Consider the following 22109-nt stretch of genomic DNA (forward strand, 5'->3'; position numbering starts at 1 on the left):
GGACGGAGAAGACGGGAACGACAGGAAGAAAGGGAGGCTGGAGACGGGGGCGGGCTAGAGACACATCAGACGGATACAGATATGCTGAGGCTGGTGTACGACTATCCGACGGTGGAGAGCTCCGAGCCGCTCGAGACGTACGCACGCACGTCGCCTCACCGCTACTCGTCGATAGCGGCGGCAGACAAGTACCTGCTGCGGTATGCGTCCAACACTTGGACCGTGCGGTTCCCGCTGTGCGTGGTGCTGGCGCAGACGCAGACGGTCCGGCTTCCGGTGGTGTTTGACACGCGGGGCGGCGGGGGCGGGCCGTTGTCGGTGGAGATCCCTGGTCAGAGCCTCTCGGCGGTGGGCCTGGTGGCGGTGCAGGAGTGTTCTGAGACGGCGTCCGTGACGCTCGAGGCCGGCTGCGAGGTGTACTTCCTCGCAGAGTCGGTCCTCGTGCGGTTGCCGCAGACAGAGCGCCTCAGCACGCTCTACCCGCAGCTGCCCCGGGACGGGCTCGCCTTCTGCTTCTCCTACACAGACATCCTCGGCCACCGCATCCAGGACAACCTCACGAGGCTGGGCCTCTCGGTTCAGGGCTGCGAGATGACGCTGTCGCCGCTGCAGCGGTTCCCTCCGCAGCCGCTCGTGGCGGGCGTGTTCCAGCGCTACGCGGACCTGACGCCGCTGCAGGCGTTGCAGCTGGTGGACAGCGCCATTGTCGACGGCAGAGAGCTTGTCCGCAAGATGACGGAGTACACGCGGTCCGCCGGGTCTGCCGGCACGAGTGCCGGCACGGGCGCAGGCACGGAGGACGAGGTGCTGCTCTTCCAGAGCGGCCAGGGCGACGACGACGGCGGCGGCTACGCGGAGAGCTACACGGAGGACGACGCAGTCGGGATGCACGTCGAGATGGTCGGCGGGTTCAAGGCGGCGGGCGTGAAGCGGGCCCGGCGACGGTCCGACGAGGCCGTGGCTGCGGACAACGATGTGGCCGCCGCCGCCGCTGCTGCTGCTGCAAAACATAAAAGACTGTATTCGGCTGGCATCTAAAGAAGGAAAGAGGAGGAAGGAGAAAGAAAGAAGGTCCATCCTGTATACATAAGCACCGTAGCCGGTTTCTTTTCTAGTCACGTCATGTCATATCTCTGTATCGATGAAAACGCACTCGAACTCGTTAGCGAACCCGTTGAAGCTTGTGGCGGCAGCACTAGTGTACGCCCCGGCGTTGCGGAAGCCCACCCAGTCCCCGCAGTGCACGTCGTGGCTCAAGAGGCACCGCTTTTTAATGCAGTCTAGGCCGTCGCAGGTTGGGCCCCAGATCGAGTACTGCCGCGTGCCGCTTTCGGTGGAGACGGGTGTGTCCTCTCCGTAGACAAACCGGCCCGCAGACGTAATTACCACGGGCTCCACTTCCTGGTGGTCGTACAAGATGCAGTTCAAGTTGCCGTACAAGCCGTCGTTCAAGTATACCCGGATCTTGTCGTCTTTAGCTGCACTAGCACCATCGGCACTGGCTTCTCTCCGGGTTCCAATGACGTTTGTGGCCAACGTGAAGCAGCTGGCGCTCAAAAACCTGCCCAACTCGGAGATGACACTCATCTCGCCGCTAGCAAGCTCGTCTGAAAAGAGTCTGCCGATCTCGCGGCCGAGTACTCTTGCCGGCTCGACAAACCCGTCCTTGCTGAACCCGCCTCCGACGTCCAGCATGTCGCAGCGGGCGAACTGGCGTCCGTTGGCGTAGTCCCACACAGTTCTAGCGTCTTGGACGGCCTTGGACAAGGTCGAGGCGTCCTCGAAGCCGGACCCGGCGTGGAAGGCCACCCCGCGGACGTGCACTCCGAGCTCGACACACCGGTCGACTATCTTCGTAGAGTAGGGGACGTCGGCGCCAAACTTGACGCTCAACGGACACTGGGCGCTGGAGTCGTCCGTGGTGATTCTCACCAAGACGTCCATGCCGGCGGCGTAGCGGGCGATCTTCTCGACCTCCTCGAGCGAGTCGACCGTAGTCAGCCCGACGTTGTGCGAGTGGGCAAACCGCAAGTGGGAGATTGGTTTGATCGGGTTGGCGTAGATGAGTCTCTTCGTGTCGACGCTGGCGCCAAGCGCCTCGTGCGCCTCGAACACGGCCCGGATCTCGTTCTGCGACGCACAGTCGAACCCGACGCCAAGCTGCGCCAGGGCGCCAAGGAAGCCCCGGCTCGGGTTGCACTTGACAGCGTAGTATGGCTGGACGAAGGGGAGCAGGCTTCTCCACAGCCTCAGCTGGCGCCTGACCTCGCCCACGTCGCACACGTAGAACGGAGAACACTCGTCGTACGCTGGGTCCAGCAGAGCAATCCTCTCCAGCAGCGTGCTCTCCACAGACGCCTGTTCGCCGCCCTTCACAGGGAAGAGCACCGACTCGGCAGACTCCGACGGACTCAGCGGATACGTCTGAGGTAGGCCCGTACCCACACCCACGCCCATGTTTGTGCCCGGACCGGCACTAGCTCTGTGGATCACGCTTGACTGCGAGGCGGCTGTCATCTTGATCTTGGCGGTAAGCGATTTGAACATTCAGGCTCGAACCTTCTCTTGGTCTGCAAACACTGTCTTCTGCTCTTCACCGTGTCTTTCTCCACCTCTTGCTCCTTTTCATCACCTGCCACCCGTCACCCAGAAAAATTTTACGCTTGCATCCCCTGTCGCATTCTCTCCCTCTCCTTTCCCTATCCGCTGAGCCTGGCAGCGTTGACCCGCTGAGCCTGGTAGCGCTCGGCCACGCGGAACCGGCGTCGCCGACCCCGCTTCCGCTGCCGCCGCTCTATTACTAGGACCACCTCTTCCCACTGTGTTGCCTATCCGCACAGCTGCTACAACACACGCAGCAAGCAAACAAGACGAAACCAGAACAGCAGAGCCGTCAGCAGAGCCGCCAGCAGAGGTGGTGAAGATAGCAAAGTAGATTCATGTCGCCACAGTGGCAGTCAGGCCTCCAGCCAGGAGGCTCTGCACTCTATTTCGGCCGTCGTCCGCTTTCGGCACTGCGTGCCAATTGTAGTGGAACACCGCGGCAAAAAAATTAGGTGTGGAAAATAGAGTGTCTTGAAGAAATTTGATTAGGTAATTGTCCTCAAAGAGCCAACAGACTGTCTTGAAAGTGTAAGGATTGAAAGATATAGGGAGAAAAGAGTGTAGGGAGTAGCTCGTGACGTATGTAGTCAGAATGATTAAAGGAAACAGCATGTCTACAACAGACGTTGATGGATGAGGTGTCCTTTTTGCTTACCTAAGGAATATGAGTGTTATTTACTGTATAATTACTATGTATAAGCCCAAGCTACATAAGCTCCGTTATTCTAATTTTACATGAATGAAGGTGGGAAGGATAGATGGTTCCGGTGGTGGGAAACCTATGTCCTTTGCTGTTCTTTTCTTGGGTCTTAGGTATTCTCTATGTTTGCACAGATATGGAGAGAGAAATACAATGCATTCGTTACAAAGAAAATAGAGATGATGGTACACAGAGTAGAGACGGTAGAATTGAGAGGTCAGGAGAAAGGGGGATGCAGAAGCCGCCGCAGCTTCTGCTCGTGGATGTGGTGCTAGCGGGAAACCTCCATGGCGCTGTCGCAGTCGAGACACCTGTAGCTCATGCGCTTGCCGACAACGTGCCCCTGCGAGTCGTACATGTCCAGAAGCACCTCCCCCCGCTTCACCATGAGCGCCCACTCGCTCTTAGACGGGATCTTCAAACACGCCGGATTGAAGCATCTGGCCTTGGTCTTGCGGTAGCGGAGACCGCAGGAGTTGCAGAGCTGGCCCTCGTCGGGCGCCCACGACGGCCTCCAGCATGGAGACAGCGACGAGAAGCACGACATGCACTTCTTCGCCCGGGTCGGGTGTGTCTGGTGTGCAGAAGGGCTGTGGTTGTGCGAGTGGGTGGAAGAGTCGCTGTGCAGCTTGGCAACGGGCAGCTGGGCCTTCACGGGAGCCACGGAGAGGATGGTCGACTTGGAAAAATCGAGCGTCCTGTTGGTCCCATTGGCAGCATTGGTGGCGGGGCCGACAGAGCTAGGGTCGTAGGTAGGGAACAACAGGCTGTTCGTCTTGGCGACGTACGTCTGCGTCTTCTGGACAACGGGGCTGCTTTTGGGCGTAGTTTCGACCGACGCTGGTACTTCAGCAGTCTTGATACTTTCGCTCGATGAGCACCTTGTCCTCGACCTGGACGAGGATCGCGTCCTCAGTCCGTAACCTGTAGTCGTAGTCGCCGACACAGCATCTTCTTGTAGTTTGGCGGATTCGGATGCTACTCCTGACCGGGACGATCTTCTGCTCGTCGACCGGGACGATGGTCTCGACACCGGTCTCGAAGACGACGCCGAGGAGGATCTTCTGCGTCTTGCCGAAGTCTGTGTGAGAATATGAGTTGAAATTTGGGCACTCTTCGCAACCTTGGAGACAGAAGCTCTTCTAGTCTTGGTTACTTTGAGTGGCTGCGTTTTGAACTGGGTTTGGAACTGCTTCAGCGTTTTCCCTTGGCTGCGATCCTTACTCTTCCCATCGTCAGAAAGGTTCTTGAGCTCGTTATTCAAATCATCGTAAGCATTGGCCCCCTGACTCCTCAGCGGCTTCAGCGTAATTGGGGACTGCAGTTGTGGTGCGGGCATCATGTGTGTGCTCCCGGAAACCGCTGAGATTGTTGATGAACAGTAGGATGCGTGAGGCCTGTATGGGCCCCTGTATTGCGTTCGGTTCATGTTCGCCGCGTTTGCATAAAATGGCTGCGTTGGCTGGCCACCTAGGCTGCCATACTTCATGCGTTGGTAGTCTTGATTGAGGAGTTCATGGTCAACCACTGGAACAGGCAGGTTTTTCTTTATCTCTCTTCCATTGTAAAACTCCTTAGAGGCCGAATTGAACACAATTCCAGGAAACTTAGAGTTCTGGTACTGGTTGATTTCAAGGGTCGATAAACCACTTGGATGCACAGTGGATTTGTCAAATGGTGTGTATTTGAGAATCTCACTGATGGGCGGCAATTGTACGTGTGATGAATGCTTCAGTGGATAGTCGTTCTTTGGTCTAGAACTTTCATGGTTTCTCAGGCCTAACAGAAGTCTGGCTTCATATTCCGCCTTCTCTTCGCTGTTGTCAATTGGATTCGAGAAGGGATAATTCAATTGTCCGTATGCCGCTCTGGACATCTTAGTCGCAGAAGGAAATATCTTTGCATCAAATAAAGGAGGTGGATTGGCTGCAGTTTTGCTCATTCTATTTCTAGCCGCCTCTGTCAAAGTAGTGGAAAAAGCATTGTACTCTTTCAGAGCTTTGTTGTATTCGTGTCGAACCTTCTCGTTGCAGGCTTCTCTCCATGTTTTCAACCTCAAGTTTCCTTCGCTTCTTCCAATAGCACTACCAGAAATATTGAATGGATAACAAGTATCTGCATAAAAGTACGCGTACTCATTTCCTTGGCTTTTCCTGGATGGCACAACGGTAGGAGAGGCAATGTTTGCTGATGCTTGCTTTGGAGAGCCACTGGTGGAATGAGGTGGAGTGACATTTTCTGCAGTGTTGTAAAACGTAGATGCCCTGTATTCGGGGCTCCTTGGAGTAGTGTTTGAGTTTGCGCCATCAAAGTTTATGACAATATCCTGTCTGAAGGAGGGTGTCTTGGGAGTTTCATAGATGTCATGGCTATTCACTGGAGATGAGGGAACAGTTCTGGATCTTTTGTAAGATCTTGGTGGTGTGATTAGCGCATCATGGTTGTTGGAGTGTTCCGGAGTGATCAGCAAGTCCTCTTCAAACTTTCTTTTCCTATCCATATAGGGAGTGGAGACGTGCGATGGAGGCGAGTATGTTCTAGGCATGTCCAGATGATAAGTCTTGTTACCCTTCTTGTTGTTATGGCTGGCGTTGCTGAGGTAGTTGTTGTCGGACTGAGATCTTCCATGCACTAAAAATGGGTTGGGTTGCAGTTTCAAAGCTGACATGGGTGGCGTAGAATAATTCGAGGTGGACGGCTTGGTTAAATTGTGCACGACTGGTCTGTGAGGTGGATTCAGTGGTATTGAAATAAATGAGGGAAACAGACAGCAAGAGCCACTATACAGTGCTGATTTTTGTTTGTGTGTGAAAGTACGAAGTGGTTCGCTGGAACAGATCTGTGGTGGTTCGCAACGTCTGAAACGAGTGTAGCCGTGGGTGGGCTTCTTTCTAATGATTGTCTTTTTTGCTGTTCTTGCTCTGTGCTTGGAGGAGGTCAAGAAGAACCAGTAAACCCAGAACCAAACCTCAAGGCAGCAGAAAAGAGGCAGACTCAGAAAAGGAGGCAGCCAGGACAGAACAAAGAGACGCACTGCGACAGCAAAGAGCAGGGGCACTGGGGATCGATAGAAGATATCAGAGAACGAAGGCCCTGTGATCCATCTGCATCAGAAACAGGAAACAGGACGCAAAAAGTGGCTGGAAGCATATATCGAAAGCACAACAGAACAAGGAACAACAATAGAATCAGCCCAAAAAACCTTCCCTCACTTTCCTTTTTCAGCGCTAATAGCATGCATGACGGCTGGCGCTGCTGGGCAACGACACCCGCACTAGCGGCCGCCGTCATCCAGGACGGGCCTCGGGACATGGGTGCTATCTATTCTCTCTGATTCTCCCTACTGCCATCGAAACCCTTTTTGAGATTTAAACACACTGGACCAGCATAGAGTGTACTTCTGTGTGACCACATCCCCCCTCCAGCTGGAATCCCGTCAAACCTGATAGACGGATATCTTGGAAGCACCGACCCCGAGGCCCGCAGCGGCGCACTGTTGAGGCTGGTGGATTGCCTAATCGGGCCATAGTGTAAACAGACCGGGGGTCTGCACAGGAAAAAAGCCAATTACATGTCCTGATCAGTAAATTGGACACCTGCCTCTTCGAGGAAAAGGTCAACACTTGAGGACGTCACCCAAACACCGTATCGGATGGTGACAGCCGTTCTCGGACCCTTGTAAGAACTAGTTGATTGAAGCGCCCCCGTAGCCGTGCTCCGTTCCTATTGTTGCGAAGCGAGACGGTGCCTGGTTTGCGTGGGATCCTCGTATGAAGAAAGGATCTCTCGTGTGCTAGTGCTGATGCGTGGTTCTTGGTACCTGGCGGGAGATCCGGAACTCTACCCCAGAATGTTGTATATTTTGATAGCGCTGCTGGTGGTTTCATTACCGCTGTGTATCCCGGCACTTATGCTGTCTTGAGAATCTGCAGGACGTGATTGTAAATATCGTCAAACGAGCGGGTTAGTATGCGGAAAAAAAGCCAACTTGATGTGCAAACCAGCGGGTTTTGATGAGACAGGATGCCATGTTGGTAAGGAACTTTTTATAAACAATACAATTGTTTATTTTATATACATATCATAACTTACTTACAAACTAATACTTTCAAACATAGATACAAGGGATAAACCTTTTGAATTTATATACTCACCACACTGGTTGAGCTTCTGATTTACGTCAATTTAATGCCTTGCCTTTAAAAAGATCTTTTTTTATCTTGCAACGGCTTATTCCCATTTGATATCTTGCCTCTTATCTCTGATCTATTGTCTGTCTAGAAAGCTTGTCTAAACATACTCGGCGTTGCTTGTATCTGGATTCTTTGAATCCGTATCGGGTTCGGCATCTCATCTCAACACCCTCCAACCGCAGAAGCTTCCCGCCATTAATAGAGAGTAGTGCACAATTTGATAAAAATCGGTCTTTGTATAACGTAATCAAATACGTGATACATTCTGAGAAGCTCATTTGGAGCGTAGAAATAAAAAATTATAAATTATTTATCAGTATAGTATTAGAAATTAATTTCTAACGAAACAGTTTAAGCATACAAAACATACACTACAGTCATGTGTGACCACAAAATAAAGATTAAAGAAAATCCGAGATAGTTTAGTGGCTAGAATTTCCGCTTGTCACGCGGGGGACCGGGGTTCAATTCCCCGTCTCGGAGAGTTATTTTTGAGTGCTTTATTATGATGACTAACTATGGAAAAGTGTGAACAATCTCCTAGTTTCGACGTTGAGGAGAAACCAGTTGCCTTCCTTCTGATATTAAACACGATCTTTTAATTATTTTTAGAATAGATAAAAGTATACAATTGTTGAGGTTTTGACTTCTATCGGTTGAGTAGCATCTTATACGCCTCGATGTCGGCCAAGGTCTGGAGCTCCAAGGGCCAGTAATTTTCACCAATGATTTTGCCCCAATCTTCTTGTGTTTTTCCTTCTATGAGGCACAACCTCATGGCAGCCTCCCTTTGTCTTTTCTTCCTTGTATACTTTCCAATTATGGACTCCCTGATTCCACCAGTTTTCTTTGAAAAAATCAGTGCGTTTTTAAGTAGATTCTTGCAGTTATTTTGTAATACTGTACGGTTCTTAGCGGCCTCATCCACCTTCAACAACGACCTTTCCAAGAAAATATCTGCACGCTCGATGAAAACGGAGCAAGCTAAACTAATCTTCCCACTTAGTAAATCATTCTCCGAATTGCTGCTTTTGGCTAACTCATCAATCTGAGAACAAAGAATGGTGTTGATCCCACGATACTTATTGTCCAAGTTTGTCAAAATCAGCCATTTAGTTTCATCGGGAATAGAGATCTCAACCGTCTCAAACTTGTCTAAAAACGACCTCACTGAGGATGATTCCGTTAATTGCTTTTCGATCGTGCAGTTCAATTCTGGGTCAGAATTCCATATGCTAACCAAGGAATCATAGTCTAGTTGTCGTGACGAACGCTCATTCAACTTGGCAATCTTCAAAGTTATTATTATGTCTTTAGGGATTGGATCTTGAACGAGCTTATTTGACACAAAATCCACCCTCTCTAAATATTCAGCAGTCAAGTTATCCATGAAACTAATCAGTTCCATCGTATAAAGAGTCTCATAAACAGTTGAGAGCATTCTATAACTTTCAATGCAAACTGACGAGACTGCTTCCGGATTCACAGTTTCATCTTCAATGCTGTTTTCTAGAGAGTAGTTCATGTAACTGAGAACTTTCTCAAACATGTAGATGCATCTTTGGACTGCTTTTACAAGGTCATTATTTTCTGAGAGACCTTGAAGAATAGTAGGATCTGAACATAATGTCTCAATGTATTCAAAATAGCAGGACGCACTATTGAAATAAAAATCCCAGCCCATGGAGCTTTCATTTCCTGACTGAAGCAAGATATCTATACTTCCCTCGAAACTGCGACACAATGAAACTATGTCTTGGAAAAGTCCACCGGCTTTTGTATCGTTTAATGCATCTGCGCAGTTGGTTAGATCACTTGTCACGACCGCGTCATCTTTTGTGTACTTGTTGTATACTTCGTATTCTAATCTGGGTAGGTTATAGAGTGCATGCATCATTGTGGGATCAAGTTTCAGAGCCTGCTTGTAGTTTTCATGGGCACGATGGTAAAATCGTATTGCTTTTGATAAGTCTGAAGTAAACCACCTATCGCCAGACTCTTCATAGCTTACCCCTTCGTCATAAAAATCTTTTGCAGTTGTAGGTTCTGCCTCATTTGTCTCTTCTGCTACATCTGGTCTCCGAAGTAGAACAGATTTAGGTAATCTCATTTGTCTCTTTCCACCTATGATTCCAAATAATTGTTTTTGAACTGTTAGTTTTGGTTCGAACGGTTGCCGAAAATTTGACAAAAAAGACACAGGGTACTTACTCTTCATCTTATACTATGCCACTAGCTCTTTTACTCCACAAATGCCAATCTGAGGAGTATTTTCCTAGTATTCACAGTCTTCTCTTTACCTCGGAAAAGCCTAACGAACACTGAATGAGGAAATGGAAATTTTCCAAGTCATCTCCGGACATGGCACGACACGACACGCCAAAAAACGTTTTGTGCCGGCCTTCAACTTCGCCTTGTGTTGAATCTTTTATGTGCTTCTGGATCATAATCAAATTCAAGCTACAACTACACCTATTATGAGCCAGTCATCGATACCATTGATAACTGCCGAAGAAGTCAGTCTCGATGATTATCCATCGGAAGGAATCAACAAGCCTCAACGAATGTACCTTCTTGTTCTTGCATACGGTATGAATGCTTTCCAGCATCAGTTTTCTATGCTCTACGGGACCGATTTCACAAAGCCAGAATACCTACAGCATCCGAGGATATACTTTAATCACTGCGAATTGCGTAACGGTGGAGACTTGACCAAAGATATGGTAGTAACTCTAGACTGCCCTAAGCGTATCCTTGATAAGTTCACAGCGGAGCATGACTTACCAGTGGCAGACTTGAATCCCAATGAAAGTGTTTACGCAAAAAAGATTTTGGTTGAGGCAAGTGGCTTGATGAAAAGATACAGAAATACCATAGACTTTCAGCGAGGTATGATCAAGTCCTTGAGCAAGACAGATATTCTCACACGGGTTAGAGTATTGAAAGATCAGTACCTAATCAATTTTTTGAAACGTTTGCAAGATAATTGTCCAGTGTCATGGAAGAGGGATCTAGACAACATATACGGTTTAGGTGAACTTGTAGATGACGTTGGGGCTGTCACTTCACAATTTGACGACGACTATGGAACCCAGCAAATTGATACACAGGCAGGTTATCACACTCGAACAAATTTCCGTCTTCTTAACGAGCAGCCTATAAGACGTGATGATGATATCTCTAAGTACCCGGATGTAGTTCAACAGTTGTCCAAAGAGATCATCAAAAAGGAAGAGTCTGTAATCTTCTCTGACTCTAATGAAGTCTCTCCCACATCAAACCGGTCCACCAGTGTCTCCGTAGGAAATGTGCCTGCTCACAATAATAGCTTGACCATAAACCACTCTGTGGGAAGTAGCAATGCACTTGATGGAGTGATCCCTGAAACCCAAAATCTCAACTACGACGAGGAAATCAAGCTAGTATCTTCACCTGTTTCTCCAGAGCCTGATTCAAACAACTACAAAGAAGTAGCGGTTTGCGGTTTTTCGCCCAACGGTTTTGAGACACTGCTTGTTAAGAACATCTACACAGCCAAGTATGAGATACTCGATACGTTTGAACTGTATCTAAAACTCGAGGCAGACGATAAAATTATTTACACTTTGACTTTCAAAAATTCTGAGGACATATACAGACTTGTATTTCCAAACGCCCAAAATTCATCACAACTCACTTCCGATGATGAAGATTATGTCAGAGAGACAGTTGCCAACAGATTCGCCCCCAATTCCGTAATAAAGTTGCCGTTCGACATCTATCTGCAATATAGAAGAGGGGCCCATGAAGCCGTTGCTCCCTCCTTTGCAGAGTCCGCGCCAGGATATATTCTCTACAAATGAAGATGATAGTGAAGGAATTTATCCGATGTTGCAAATTGTACTGAAAGATCCAGATCATTTAGGGTTTCGTAGGCAACCAATAAGCACTCAGAGAGAACACATAAAATGCCACCTAAAAAAGCACCGAAGAAAAGTGCCAAAGCTCCAGCAATAACTTTTGAGCGTGCAATCGCCAGCAAAATGAGATTTGGTGCTCACGTCGGTATGGGGGGAGGAGTTTTCAATGCTGTTACAAACGCCATCAACATTGGATGCAATGCTTTTGCGTTATTCTTGAAATCTCCTAGACGCTGGGAATCTCCGGCGATATCGGCTGAGGATGCTGAAACGTTCAAAGAGTTATGCAAGAAACACAACTACAACCCACGGACAGATATTCTTCCACACGGATCATATTTTATCAACATGGCGAACCCAGATGAGGAAAAATGGCAAAAATCTTTTGATTGTTTGCTTGATGATTTAAAAAGATGCGAACAGCTTGATATCGGTCTTTACAACTTCCATCCGGGATCACATTTAGGTATAGCAGATACAGCATCACATGAAACGGCAGAAAATGCGGGTGTTCGTAGGCTTGCAGATGGTCTAAATCGTGCTATCAAAGAAACCAATTTTGTAAGAGTTGTGGTGGAGAACATGGCAGGACACGGTAACTACGTGTGCGGCAACCTTGATGACTTCCATACTCTTTTTAAGCTATTAAATGATCCAAAACGTGTGGGTGTTTGCATCGATACGTGCCACGCTTTTGCGGCCGGCTACAACCTAAACAACGAAGAAGAATGGAACGGTTTTTGGAAAGAGTTTGAGGAGAAAGTAGGGATTGAAAATCTAGCTGCACTGCATATGAATGATTCAATGGCGCCATTGGGTGCAAATAGAGATTTGCATCAGAAGCTGGGATGGGGATTTTTGGGTCTTGAATGCTTCAGATTGCTGGCTAATGACAAAAGGCTGGAGGGTATACCACTTATCTTAGAAACTCCGTTAGATGGAAATGACGAAGGCCATTACGGTGAGGAAATAAAATTGTTAGAATGGCTTGTAGGAAAGGAAAAAGACGATCCTGAATTTATTGCCAAAAGTGAAGAATTCCAAAAGTTAGGCTTCAAAAGTCGGGAGGAGCAAGCTGCCAAATTCGAGAAAAAAAAGACAGTGAAACGTAAAAACGAAGGAAAAGCAGACATATCGAATATGATGAAGGGGAGAGCTAAGAAAGCGAAGAAAGGCGATTGATTATATGTAAATCTAAGTTTTTCACATGGACCTGAAAACTAATGTACCTATTCACTAATAAACAATATGTAAAGAATAAACTATATAAAAATACTAACCAAGTGTTGAAAAAGAAGGAAATACATCCATTGTGTTATGGTACATATATCTGTTCTCACATCATAATTTCGAGAGTTTTTCACATTTTAGTGAGTGTGCTTGACGTTTGAAACTTAATTGTTTTGACTCTCAATTATGGCATCCTCTGCCTGCTCATTCAAGGGTTTAGCAATCGGCTGTTTGGCAACTGGTTTCTCACCAGAAGCTTTCATACGATTCGCAATCTTTTTTGCATTGTCGTGACCTGCATCAATAGCAGCGTCAACAGCAGCATCTGTGTCGATGCCCTCAACAACCCAATCATCAGCAACATCAACAGCAGCAGTATCGGCAATAGCAGCTTTATCCGCTGCAATAGCACCAGCACCAGCACCAGCACCAGCACCAGCACCAGCACCAGCAGCTGCATCTCCTAGAGCCACTTCATCGTGCAATGGACTATTCAGAGCTTGTTTCATTAATTTTGAGTCCGATTCGACCTTAGCCGCTTCAACTTGTTGGTTCAATGGTTTGGCAACTGGTTGCTTTCCGACCGGCTTTTCACCGGCTGCTTTCATACGCTCCGCAACGGCAACATTATCTGCAACAGCCGAATCAAGTTGTTTTTTTTCTACTTCCATTTCATGTTCTATGAATTCAGAGTTGAATCCTTTTTGGATTTCATCATCCAACCTCATTTCTCTCATAGCTTCGACCTTTTTAGTATTATCAGGGTCCAACTTCTCGACGTCGGCCTCAGAGCCATCCACCTGTTGCTTTTTTAATGCGCTATCAGCCTTCTCGGCTGCATTCTTTATGACTTCCTTCGATACTGTCGCCTTGTTTTGCTCAACTTTCGTTTCAGGATCAAGCGGACTCACACCCCTAACCCATTCAGATCCAAAAGAAGCTTTATCAAACTTGGGCAAAGGATGAGCTTCTGTGTTGAAAACCATATTCCTCAAATCCCACTTGTCCAAATTACCATTTGCCAGTTGACCTTTAGAAGTGCCTGTTTCATCGTCAAAAAGTAAGTACAAATACTTTAATGTTTCCGCCAGCCAAAACGATTCCATGTTATCGCTGAGAATTGGAGGATTGACTGTACAATCTTTGAGAGAAGTGTACCTAACGGCACCATCACCACTAGTGATTTTTGTGAACTTGACAAAGTTTTGGAAAATTTCCCAACCCCACTCACGATACTTGACGTCACCAGTAATTTTGTATAAGACATATAATGTCTCAACTGTTTCAGGTCTTTGGAGATTATGTCTATCGCTAGACTTAATATAGAAGTCGCCATCAAAACTGGATGTAACTTTATTTGGGGCAGATTTCGGATTTAGAGCGGGATCTAAATTGAATACCACAATTTCAGGGGAAAGACCAGTACCTGGAGTATCATGGTACATATGATAGCATGTTTTCCCGATCTCCTTACCCAGTGCTAGCTGCTCTTCATGGAATTCGTCCCAGAAACTCTTAGTTCGAGCTTCGGCCTCAGTGAGACCTTCAGTTGCACCAAGCGCAAATAAACCTCCAATGAAACAAACTAAATGATCCATCTTTGTGTCTAGCTCTCCATTAATACCGGTTGGCAATTCACCTAAAAAGACAAACTTGTTTGGATATGACTCCGCAACCAAGTGTTTCTTGATACCATTGAATGCATGCTTGTACATGTCTAGATAAATTTCCTCGTTCGTTTGAAGGTATTGCTTGAGAAGATACTCATAATAAGAGTCACCACGAGAGCCCAAACGGATCAAGTTCTTGTTGAACTTACCACTGTGCTGATTCACGTAGATAGGAGCTAGACCGTCATAGTCTGCATTGTAAACACCAGGCGAAGAGAATTGGTTAGCATCTAATATGGACATAACCTTTTCTGCAGCATCCCAGAAGTATGCTTCACCTGTTAAATTCGATAAGTACTTGAACTCAAGTTGCAAAGTTGCAATTTCGGCTGTGGATGCGCCCAACGCCGGGAAACCCTCCGCTCCCTGGGACTCCGAATGCAAGTTCACGTCCACAAGGGGGATTCCGGAAGGAGTGTTGAAAGCTGAAATAAGCTTGTTTCCCAACTCCACCGCCTTCTCCAGGTAGACAGTATCGTCACTCTTGGATAGGTAGTGGGCCGAAAGTAAGCCTCCGAGCATTCTGATTGTTGTCTCGAAAACACTGACGCTTGTGCTGACGTCGTAGGTCAACTCCTTGTCAACCCAGGATTTTGCATCTTCAAGTTCATCGTTACACCCCATGAGCATCAGCGTGTCCAAGGAATCAACAATGATCCATCCAAGAGGCTGCTTACCCATGTTCTTTCCGGATTGCTTGACCGGAGCATAAATATCTGATCCCCAGCCGTGTTTGACGTAGTCATGCCAACTCTCTAAGAACACGTCTTTGACTTTGAGTTTACGCTCATTCCACAATGCCGAGGAAGAGCTGCCACCAGACTTGCTTCTATCACTACCTGTGAAGAAAGATGTAATTAGTGGAGATATCAGCCAGCATACTGCCACGTACAACGCTGCAGCCATGATGAGCATCTTTTTGTATCTGTGATAGAAGTTGTGCGCTGACCGGAGGAATTTGGACTCTGTGTAGTTGTTGCTGACTGCCTTATCTTTGTAGGAATAAAATTGTGGAAGTCCATTACTATACTTCGATTTCGACTTAGATTTTGACTTCGGACGGAAAGAGGACATGTCTTTTCGATTGTATCCTCTCAGTGGCACAGAATCTCGGTCTCCTTACGGTTCTGAAAACTGCCTGTCTTTTTTCTACTACTGAGTGTCTAGCGATCGATGTCTTCTTCCTGAAGCCGAATGAATAGAGTACATAGACCAGTTCTGCCAGAGGCTCCGTTTGGAGGTACTCCCTGCTAGCAAATCGATTTTGGCGACGCGGCGCCGATGGGTTTGAAAAAACATCGAGGTGGGGGAGAAAAAGAAAGATTTAGAGCAGATTAGTAACCTGTCTGGAGCTGTTCTAGGACGCCCAAGGAAGATTTGGCAAGCAGACAGATTGCTTGAGAAGACGACCACAAGCTCGAGGCAAATATACCTGGCAGAGGAAAGCGGCTCACAGATTTTGAAAACAGGGAAGACCCCAGGCAAACAGTTTCCAGTTCTTTTCACATAAAAATGCCATCAACCGCTTTACCATCGCAGTCCATTGGTGCTCCGATTCCAAACAACACGGCTCACGCCGTCTCCGTGACCCTACCTACATGGGAAGCTACAGTCGGATACGAAGAGGGAGAACCGTGGGTGGTGAACAAGATGCATTCGGGATACCCCCGTTTTTTCATCCATAGTGACATCCAGCAGTTGTGCAAGCTGATTGAGTCATCGTACGCCAGAGATAACGAGAGATGCTTTATATTTCCAACTTACAACATCGCCAAACGTTGCAGAGCGTTTATAAAGGAAAAGGCGGCCACCATGAGCCCACCACTGCATCCGGCAGTGAGAATCCTCCAGCTCTCCACACCTGCACCGGCCAATACACAGGAAGAGTCATACAAGATCGAAGCCAACATAGCTATAGTTTTCTTTCCTTCAAACCTCTTCTCGCTTGTGAAGCAGTACTGGCAGCATACGGGGGAGGGGATTTCCTCCAGACTGGGAGAGTACTTCTTGTCGGAGATGAAAGACAAGCTAGCCGAAGAGATCAACAACAAGGGGCCATCAGCCAAGGACTCGATTTCGTCCCGCTCGCCAAGAACTTCGAGATCCTCGAGATCCTCGAGATCCTCAGTATCGGTTAATAACAGCAACATTAGCAACAAACAAGAAAGTGCAACTTTCATCGAGGAAAGATTTGGCCGTAATCTCGATTTGAGATATGCCAAGGAGGCAAAGAAGATTCTTCTTTCAAGACTTGCATCCGAATATGATCCATCATATGTCGACGCCAGCAACACGTATCTATATCCTTCCGGGATGTCTGCTATCTTCAACGCCCACCGGGCAGTTCTTGGCTGTGCCAGTGCAGAAGATGCCCAGAAACTAAAGTCTGTATGTTTTGGTTTCCCATATGTCGACACATTGAACATTTTGAGAAAATGGGGAGCCGGCGTTCATTTCTATGGATTTGGAGATGATGAGTCATTAGACGACCTCGAGTTCCGTTTGGAGTCCGGGGAGAAGATCCTTTCTTTATTCTGCGAGTTCCCGTCGAATCCATTGTTGAAGACCCCGGATATAATCCGTATCAAATACCTTAGTGAGAAGTTTGGTTTCTATATCGTTGTTGACGATACTGTGGCCAATTCCTCCAACGTCAACATCATTCCCTATTGTGATATAGTGGTTTCTTCGTTGACGAAGATCTTTTCAGGAGATTCCAACGTCATGGCCGGTTGTCTGGTACTCAACAAAAAGAGCAAATTTTACAGCCAGTTGAAGAAGTTCATGGACGAAGATTACGAAGACTTTTTCTGGGACCAAGATGCTATCTACTTGGAGCGTAACTCAAGAGATTTCCAAGGACGCTCGCAGATCATGAACAAAAACGCCGACGAAGTCTTGAAACTATTCCAATCATCGCCGTTGATTTCTCATATATATTATCCTTCTGTTACATCTCCAGAGAGCAAGAAGAACTACGATGCTGTGAAGCGTGAAAACGGAGGTTACGGTGCGCTTATTTCCATCGTTTTCAAGGACCAAACAGACGCCGTCTGCTTTTTTAACACCATCAAGCTCTCCAAGGGTCCTTCATTGGGCACTAACTTTACCCTTGTGTGTCCGTACGCTATCTTGGCACACTTTAAGGAGCTGGACGAGGTTGCCAAATGGGGCGTGGATCCTAATCTCGTCAGACTGAGTATCGGAATGGAGAAGTCCTCGGAGTTGATTGCTGCCTTGAAGGAGGCCTTAGATGCCGCCCAAGAGCAGCATCTTGTTTAAACATATAAGCCATGTCTAGAGTTGTATAAAGTACGTGTGCTAACTAACACAAACGCCTTTGCATAGCCTTATGTCCTCTTAAGTCATAGAATCTTCTTTACTATAAAAAGGTGAGTAAAATAAATAAATAGTTTAATAAATAAATAAGTCGACATGAAAAACCGTAACGCAGAAGAAATGCATGAGATCGGAAAACAACTGTAGCTTTATTTCATTGTCCAATACACGACAGTCCTGGTGTTCCACTCACTTATTTCAATTCAACTTCACCATTAGCGAATCTTGGGTTTCTTGGATCGTTAATGTATTCTTCGGTGTCGGCAAGAGCAGAAGCAGCCTTAGAGATTAAGACAGTGGTGATACCGACTAGTGATAGCAAAAGGCAGGAGGCAGAAGATGGCGCGTGGTGTGCGTGTTGATGTTCGAGTTAGTATTATTATTCAGCGTGGAGGAGAGGGAGGAGTATCAAGCCCGCAACGGGAACACAGTGGGAAGCGGGGGTGCAATCTGAGGACGGAGCAAAAAGGTAGCACACTACCAGGAAACAGCTCATGTTCCCTGAATCTGTGCTTCATCTTGTTTTGTTGTCCCTCAGTTAAAAGTTAACATTTACTTACAACCTGCGAAGAATGGCCAGTAGTACTTGACGAGTGGGAACTTGTATGCTTTGACACCCATGAATTGCATCTTGAAGGATTATCTGGTATTTGTGTGTGGTTGAACAGACTTTTTTCCACCTGGTACCTCTCAAGTACTTCGTTCCTGCCTCCACTTCCTATCGCTTGCCCTTGCCTTCTTCACCTCCAGCTCAGAGTGTCGCAGAGTCCTCCTCCACCTGCCACTTCCAACAGCGACAATAAAGCGCGCTCTCTTCGATTGGCCTGGACTGGCCACGGGCTGCGTAACCCAAAGCAAAAAATAAAATTAAGTGGTGCACGGGCGCAAAATAAAATGCACGTGACTTCATGAATATTGCAGTTTTTTCCTTTGTTCTTCTATGTTGATAGATATATATACGTACTGTTTATAAAAAGGTCCGAAAAGGTATAAACGTGGATTTGTCAGGGTGAAGACATTCAGGTCATTAGTAAATCATAAAATCATCAGGGTCATCAATCGGTTCCATTAAGATCTTGTCGATGTCGGTGGGGAGGTCGGCAGCGGGGTTGCCCATGGTCAGCGAGGCGGTATCAAACATCATCGCGTCGTCGTCGATCATCGCGTCGCCGCCGTTAAACGCGTTGAAGTCTACCAGGGAGCCTCTACCAAAGAACTCGGCACTGGTGCCAAAACTGTGCTGGGAGTTTTTGCTTTCGGACCGGACCATTCCAGAGCTGACCGGATCGGCAGCAGTCGTCTTGAGAGCGAAGGAGTTCGCAGCGCTCGTGCTTCTGTCCTTCTTGAGCAGAAGCGGGTTCACCAGCGGCGTCGGATCAAGCAGCAGCTCCGCGTCGATCATCTGCAGCAGGTCGTCGTCGTCGTCCTTGGCCGCCGCCGCCGCCGCCGCCGCAGCAGCAGCAGCAGCGGGTCCACTCGTAGCCTTGGCCATGTCGTTCCGCATGCCGGTCATGGTGGCGTCGTTGATGGTGCTTATGCCGCATATGTTCTCGTCCATCGGCAGCCCATTCAAGCCTCCTAGGATCGTGTTCAGATTCGCCTTCTCCTTCTTCGTGGTGCCTTTCTTGGTGCTTTCGGACTTCAATATGCTTGTCAACGTCTTCTTGTCGTCATCCTTTAATTTCTTCATGATCTCCTCCCGCTTCAAGATGTTCGTCAAAGTGCTTAAGCCGTTGATGTTCGACATATTGTTGAGTGTGTTGATGGAGGTATTGTTCATACCTCCAAGTCCGAGTAAGTTCACGCCACCCCGAGAGAGGGCTTGGGCGATTGTTGCTGCAATGGACAACGTCTGTGTCTCGAAGCAGACACACTTTTGTCCTATCTCACACACCCCGCAGGAGTGGTATTCCTTTCCTATAGTCGGCGGTTTCAGCTCCTTCACTTCGGCAATACTTTTAGCGGAAGTGTTTGATGTGCTGGATGTGGCTAAGGTCTGATTTAGTGACGACGAAGAGGGAGATACACTGCTTACTCTCTGTGTTATATGGCCATCGGCTATGCTCTTGCCTGATGCTTTGGCTTTTGGTTTCGGCTTAGAACTAGAGCTTGTCGACCCCTTCTCTGCACGCTTCTTAACCTTGGCCTTGGTCGAGGGACCAGAATTGGGGTCGGGCAGCTGCTGAACTAAAGTAGGCTGGATACCGCTCTCTGGTTTCATTTCGGGAAGTGGACTGGAAATTTTTTGCCGTTTGGATTCTAAATGGTATGAGAGGTTCATTGGATCAATAGTATTTGCTGTCATCATATCAGGTAGAACCTTGTTATCGTCTGCATCAGTTTCTTGTTTCTTGTCTTGAACCATTCCACAATCTCCATCACTATCCATAGCAACATCCGTGGTTTCTTGCTTCACTGCTGTAGAAGGCTCAGTCCGCACCATTGCATTATCTTTCGAGTACTTAGACACACCAATCTCGCTCTTTTTTGCGAGGGAATTAGAGACGTTAGTTTCCAGCGGTTCGATCTTGATGCATGTATTTGTGGAAGTAGAATTGTTGGGAGCTTTACTATTAGAGATTCCGGTTCCATTACTGTTCATTAGAATGCTCTCCTCTTTCTTTTTTACGAGCTTCAAATTCTGGATCTCCTTGTTGAGTTTCAGCAGAATCTTTTTCAAGTTGTCATTTTCACGAGTGACGTGCTGTAATTGAACTTCAAGCTCTCCTTCATTGTTTGTGTAAAGATTGATATTCGAGTGTATTTGGGCATTGATGGAAACTTTCCCTGTCGAAGGCTCCAAGTACACACTTCTTATGCCCGGGGCAACACATTTAGTACAACCAGTGCACTCTTTTCGTTTGCTGTCTGGTTTAATCGATCTTTTGCCATCGACCGGAACAACGTCATGCGTTGCTGCCAAACTCGCTTTCCCAGCATCGGCTATTGAAGAAGTTTTATTTTCAACCTTAACAGTAGGTAAACCTGTACTACTTAGGGGTTTTGATGGATATGAAATATTTACTGTCTTTTTCGAATTAATGTTTTTCGGTGACAATGCCAAATTTAGTGGTTTTTGTGAAGTGTTAGGAACGCTTTTCGAGTCTGTACTACTTGGTACAGGAATTCTCTGTATCGGTCTCTTTTCCTTTTTCTTAGAGACCTTCTTTGTTTTAGGACGAGGTGGTAGAATCCAGTTTCGAGAGGTGGTCAAAGTTATCGCACTGTCTGACGGTTTAATCTGATCCTTGGATGTATGTATGCTACTTGCTGTATTCAGCCTTGAAAATGTACTTGACTTTGAACGGCCCTTCGAAGGAAGTGATTGGGTTGGCTTCGGTTTAATTGCAATCGGGTGAAAGTATATACTAGTGTTTGGATGTGGCTGGGTTGGGGTGGATGGTCTAGCCACAGGTGTCGCAGCAGTAGCATTTTTGGCGATTGGAACAGAGGAAGTTCGCTGCATGGTTTGGTAAGGAGAAGCCACTTTTATTGCGGGTTGTACAGAGTTAGAGCGACTCATTTGTGATGCTGGGGTGCTGGGCTGCAGTTTGCAGTTTCCAACAGTGGTTGTCGTTCTAGACACCTGTGGCGTGACTTTACTTTTGATGGGGTTATGACTAGTGTAAGCAGTGCTGTTTTGTCTCGGTATATCCTTGTTATTTAATGTGCCACTTTTGCAAGCTATTTCTATTACTTTTTTTGGTTTGATGGCCTTGGGAGCTTTCCCGATAGGTGTATTTGTATTCAGCAAAATAGTTCCGTCAGGGGTATTGATGTGCTTGGGCATAATCACAGGCTGTGCCGGCGCTTTGTGTATTGTTTTCAGTGACTTTGCACTTTCAGAGCTAGTAGTTGCCACACTAGAGCTAGCATGCGTATCAGCCTCCTGGCCGGTTTTCTGATCAGTAGCCTTATGTACCTCATGAGGGTAAGGTTGTACAGTAGTCTTTGGCTCAATCGCTAGATTTTGAGGCACCTTCTTTAGAACGTCATTCGCCATCGACTGTGATTTTGAAGTGTCAAAAACACCCTGTTGCTCGTTTTGCGGTTTCGTAGATTGACAACTTGATTTTCTCTCAACCTGAGAATCTTCCATTGCTTTTCTCTAATCTCATAAATTCATAAATCGGTTTCTTCTTAAAAAAACTTTGCTGCGGCGTTTATAGGTCGAAATTCCGGGTGGTCCAAACTTTAAAACACCGATCTGGCCTCTATTTGGAGCATGGATTATCTTAGAGAGTGTGGAAATCTCCTGATGGGATTTAAAGAGAATGGTCTGAGTGTGGGGATGTCGGAAGAAAATAACAGGTCAATACCGAGTTTCTTTTCTTGCTGGCTGAATAATCCTCTCGATAGGGTTCCTTAATATAGTAACTGGTTTGCTGATGAAAATGGGGGTTGTGAATGTTTGTTTACACTTTTGGACGCTTGACCTGACCTTTGCAACGGTCATCGTGCATGATCGATCGTT

General features: G+C 47.1%; 12 protein-coding genes and 1 non-coding gene across 13 annotated transcripts; 5 read left to right on the plus strand and 8 right to left on the minus strand.

Moving 5' to 3' along the window:
- Positions 1 to 81: 81 nt before the first annotated feature.
- PICMEDRAFT_72375 (hypothetical protein) lies at positions 82 to 1038 on the plus strand (the record flags this gene model as incomplete). Its single annotated transcript, XM_019164182.1, has 1 exon — positions 82 to 1038. The coding sequence occupies one exon, from the start codon at positions 82 to 84 to the stop codon at positions 1036 to 1038; it is 957 nt and encodes a 318-aa protein (XP_019017407.1).
- A 90-nt stretch (positions 1039 to 1128) lies between these two features.
- On the minus strand, positions 1129 to 2289 carry PICMEDRAFT_20203 (hypothetical protein; the record flags this gene model as incomplete). The annotated part of the gene is made up of 1 exon (XM_019162153.1): positions 1129 to 2289. A coding segment is annotated over one exon (1161 nt), but the record flags the coding sequence as incomplete, so codon positions are not given.
- A 582-nt stretch (positions 2290 to 2871) lies between these two features.
- On the minus strand, positions 2872 to 3229 carry PICMEDRAFT_16198 (hypothetical protein). Its single transcript, XM_019161120.1, has one exon. The coding sequence runs from the start codon at positions 3214 to 3216 to the stop codon at positions 2938 to 2940; it is 279 nt and encodes a 92-aa protein (XP_019017409.1). The 5' UTR covers positions 3217 to 3229; the 3' UTR covers positions 2872 to 2937.
- A 139-nt stretch (positions 3230 to 3368) lies between these two features.
- On the minus strand, positions 3369 to 6436 carry PICMEDRAFT_16199 (hypothetical protein). The gene has a single exon (XM_019161121.1). The coding sequence runs from the start codon at positions 5970 to 5972 to the stop codon at positions 3576 to 3578; it is 2397 nt and encodes a 798-aa protein (XP_019017410.1). The 5' UTR covers positions 5973 to 6436; the 3' UTR covers positions 3369 to 3575.
- Positions 6136 to 6728, minus strand: PICMEDRAFT_127365 (hypothetical protein). The gene has a single exon (XM_019159965.1). The coding sequence runs from the start codon at positions 6614 to 6616 to the stop codon at positions 6299 to 6301; it is 318 nt and encodes a 105-aa protein (XP_019017411.1). The 5' UTR covers positions 6617 to 6728; the 3' UTR covers positions 6136 to 6298.
- A 1180-nt stretch (positions 6729 to 7908) lies between these two features.
- PICMEDRAFT_t76 lies at positions 7909 to 7980 on the plus strand. Its single transcript has one exon. It is a non-coding gene; the product is annotated as a tRNA-Asp (tRNA).
- Positions 7981 to 8146: 166 nt separating this feature from the next.
- PICMEDRAFT_72378 (hypothetical protein) lies at positions 8147 to 9607 on the minus strand (the record flags this gene model as incomplete). The annotated part of the gene is made up of 1 exon (XM_019164183.1): positions 8147 to 9607. The coding sequence occupies one exon, from the start codon at positions 9605 to 9607 to the stop codon at positions 8147 to 8149; it is 1461 nt and encodes a 486-aa protein (XP_019017412.1).
- A 367-nt stretch (positions 9608 to 9974) lies between these two features.
- Positions 9975 to 11339, plus strand: PICMEDRAFT_72379 (hypothetical protein; the record flags this gene model as incomplete). The annotated part of the gene is made up of 1 exon (XM_019164184.1): positions 9975 to 11339. One exon carries the CDS (start codon positions 9975 to 9977, stop codon positions 11337 to 11339), a length of 1365 nt encoding a protein of 454 aa, XP_019017413.1.
- Positions 11340 to 11519: 180 nt separating this feature from the next.
- Positions 11520 to 12578, plus strand: PICMEDRAFT_11309 (hypothetical protein; the record flags this gene model as incomplete). The annotated part of the gene is made up of 1 exon (XM_019159779.1): positions 11520 to 12578. The coding sequence occupies one exon, from the start codon at positions 11520 to 11522 to the stop codon at positions 12576 to 12578; it is 1059 nt and encodes a 352-aa protein (XP_019017414.1).
- Positions 12579 to 13399: 821 nt separating this feature from the next.
- On the minus strand, positions 13400 to 15202 carry PICMEDRAFT_33999 (hypothetical protein; the record flags this gene model as incomplete). The annotated part of the gene is made up of 1 exon (XM_019162858.1): positions 13400 to 15202. A coding segment is annotated over one exon (1803 nt), but the record flags the coding sequence as incomplete, so codon positions are not given.
- A 467-nt stretch (positions 15203 to 15669) lies between these two features.
- PICMEDRAFT_16204 (hypothetical protein) lies at positions 15670 to 18010 on the plus strand. Its single transcript, XM_019161122.1, has one exon. The coding sequence runs from the start codon at positions 15809 to 15811 to the stop codon at positions 17576 to 17578; it is 1770 nt and encodes a 589-aa protein (XP_019017416.1). The 5' UTR covers positions 15670 to 15808; the 3' UTR covers positions 17579 to 18010.
- On the minus strand, positions 17829 to 18265 carry PICMEDRAFT_58643 (hypothetical protein; the record flags this gene model as incomplete). The annotated part of the gene is made up of 2 exons (XM_019163312.1): positions 17829 to 17944; positions 18196 to 18265. The coding sequence occupies 2 exons, from the start codon at positions 18263 to 18265 to the stop codon at positions 17829 to 17831; spliced, it is 186 nt and encodes a 61-aa protein (XP_019017417.1).
- A 286-nt stretch (positions 18266 to 18551) lies between these two features.
- On the minus strand, positions 18552 to 22049 carry PICMEDRAFT_16206 (hypothetical protein). Its single transcript, XM_019161123.1, has one exon. It carries the CDS (start codon positions 21732 to 21734, stop codon positions 18663 to 18665), a length of 3072 nt encoding a protein of 1023 aa, XP_019017418.1. The 5' UTR covers positions 21735 to 22049; the 3' UTR covers positions 18552 to 18662.
- Positions 22050 to 22109: the final 60 nt, after the last annotated feature.

The sequence above is a fragment of the Pichia membranifaciens genome (assembly GCF_001661235.1).
Source record: "Pichia membranifaciens NRRL Y-2026 unplaced genomic scaffold PICMEscaffold_3, whole genome shotgun sequence".
NCBI classification, from domain to species: Eukaryota; Fungi; Ascomycota; class Pichiomycetes; order Pichiales; family Pichiaceae; genus Pichia; species Pichia membranifaciens.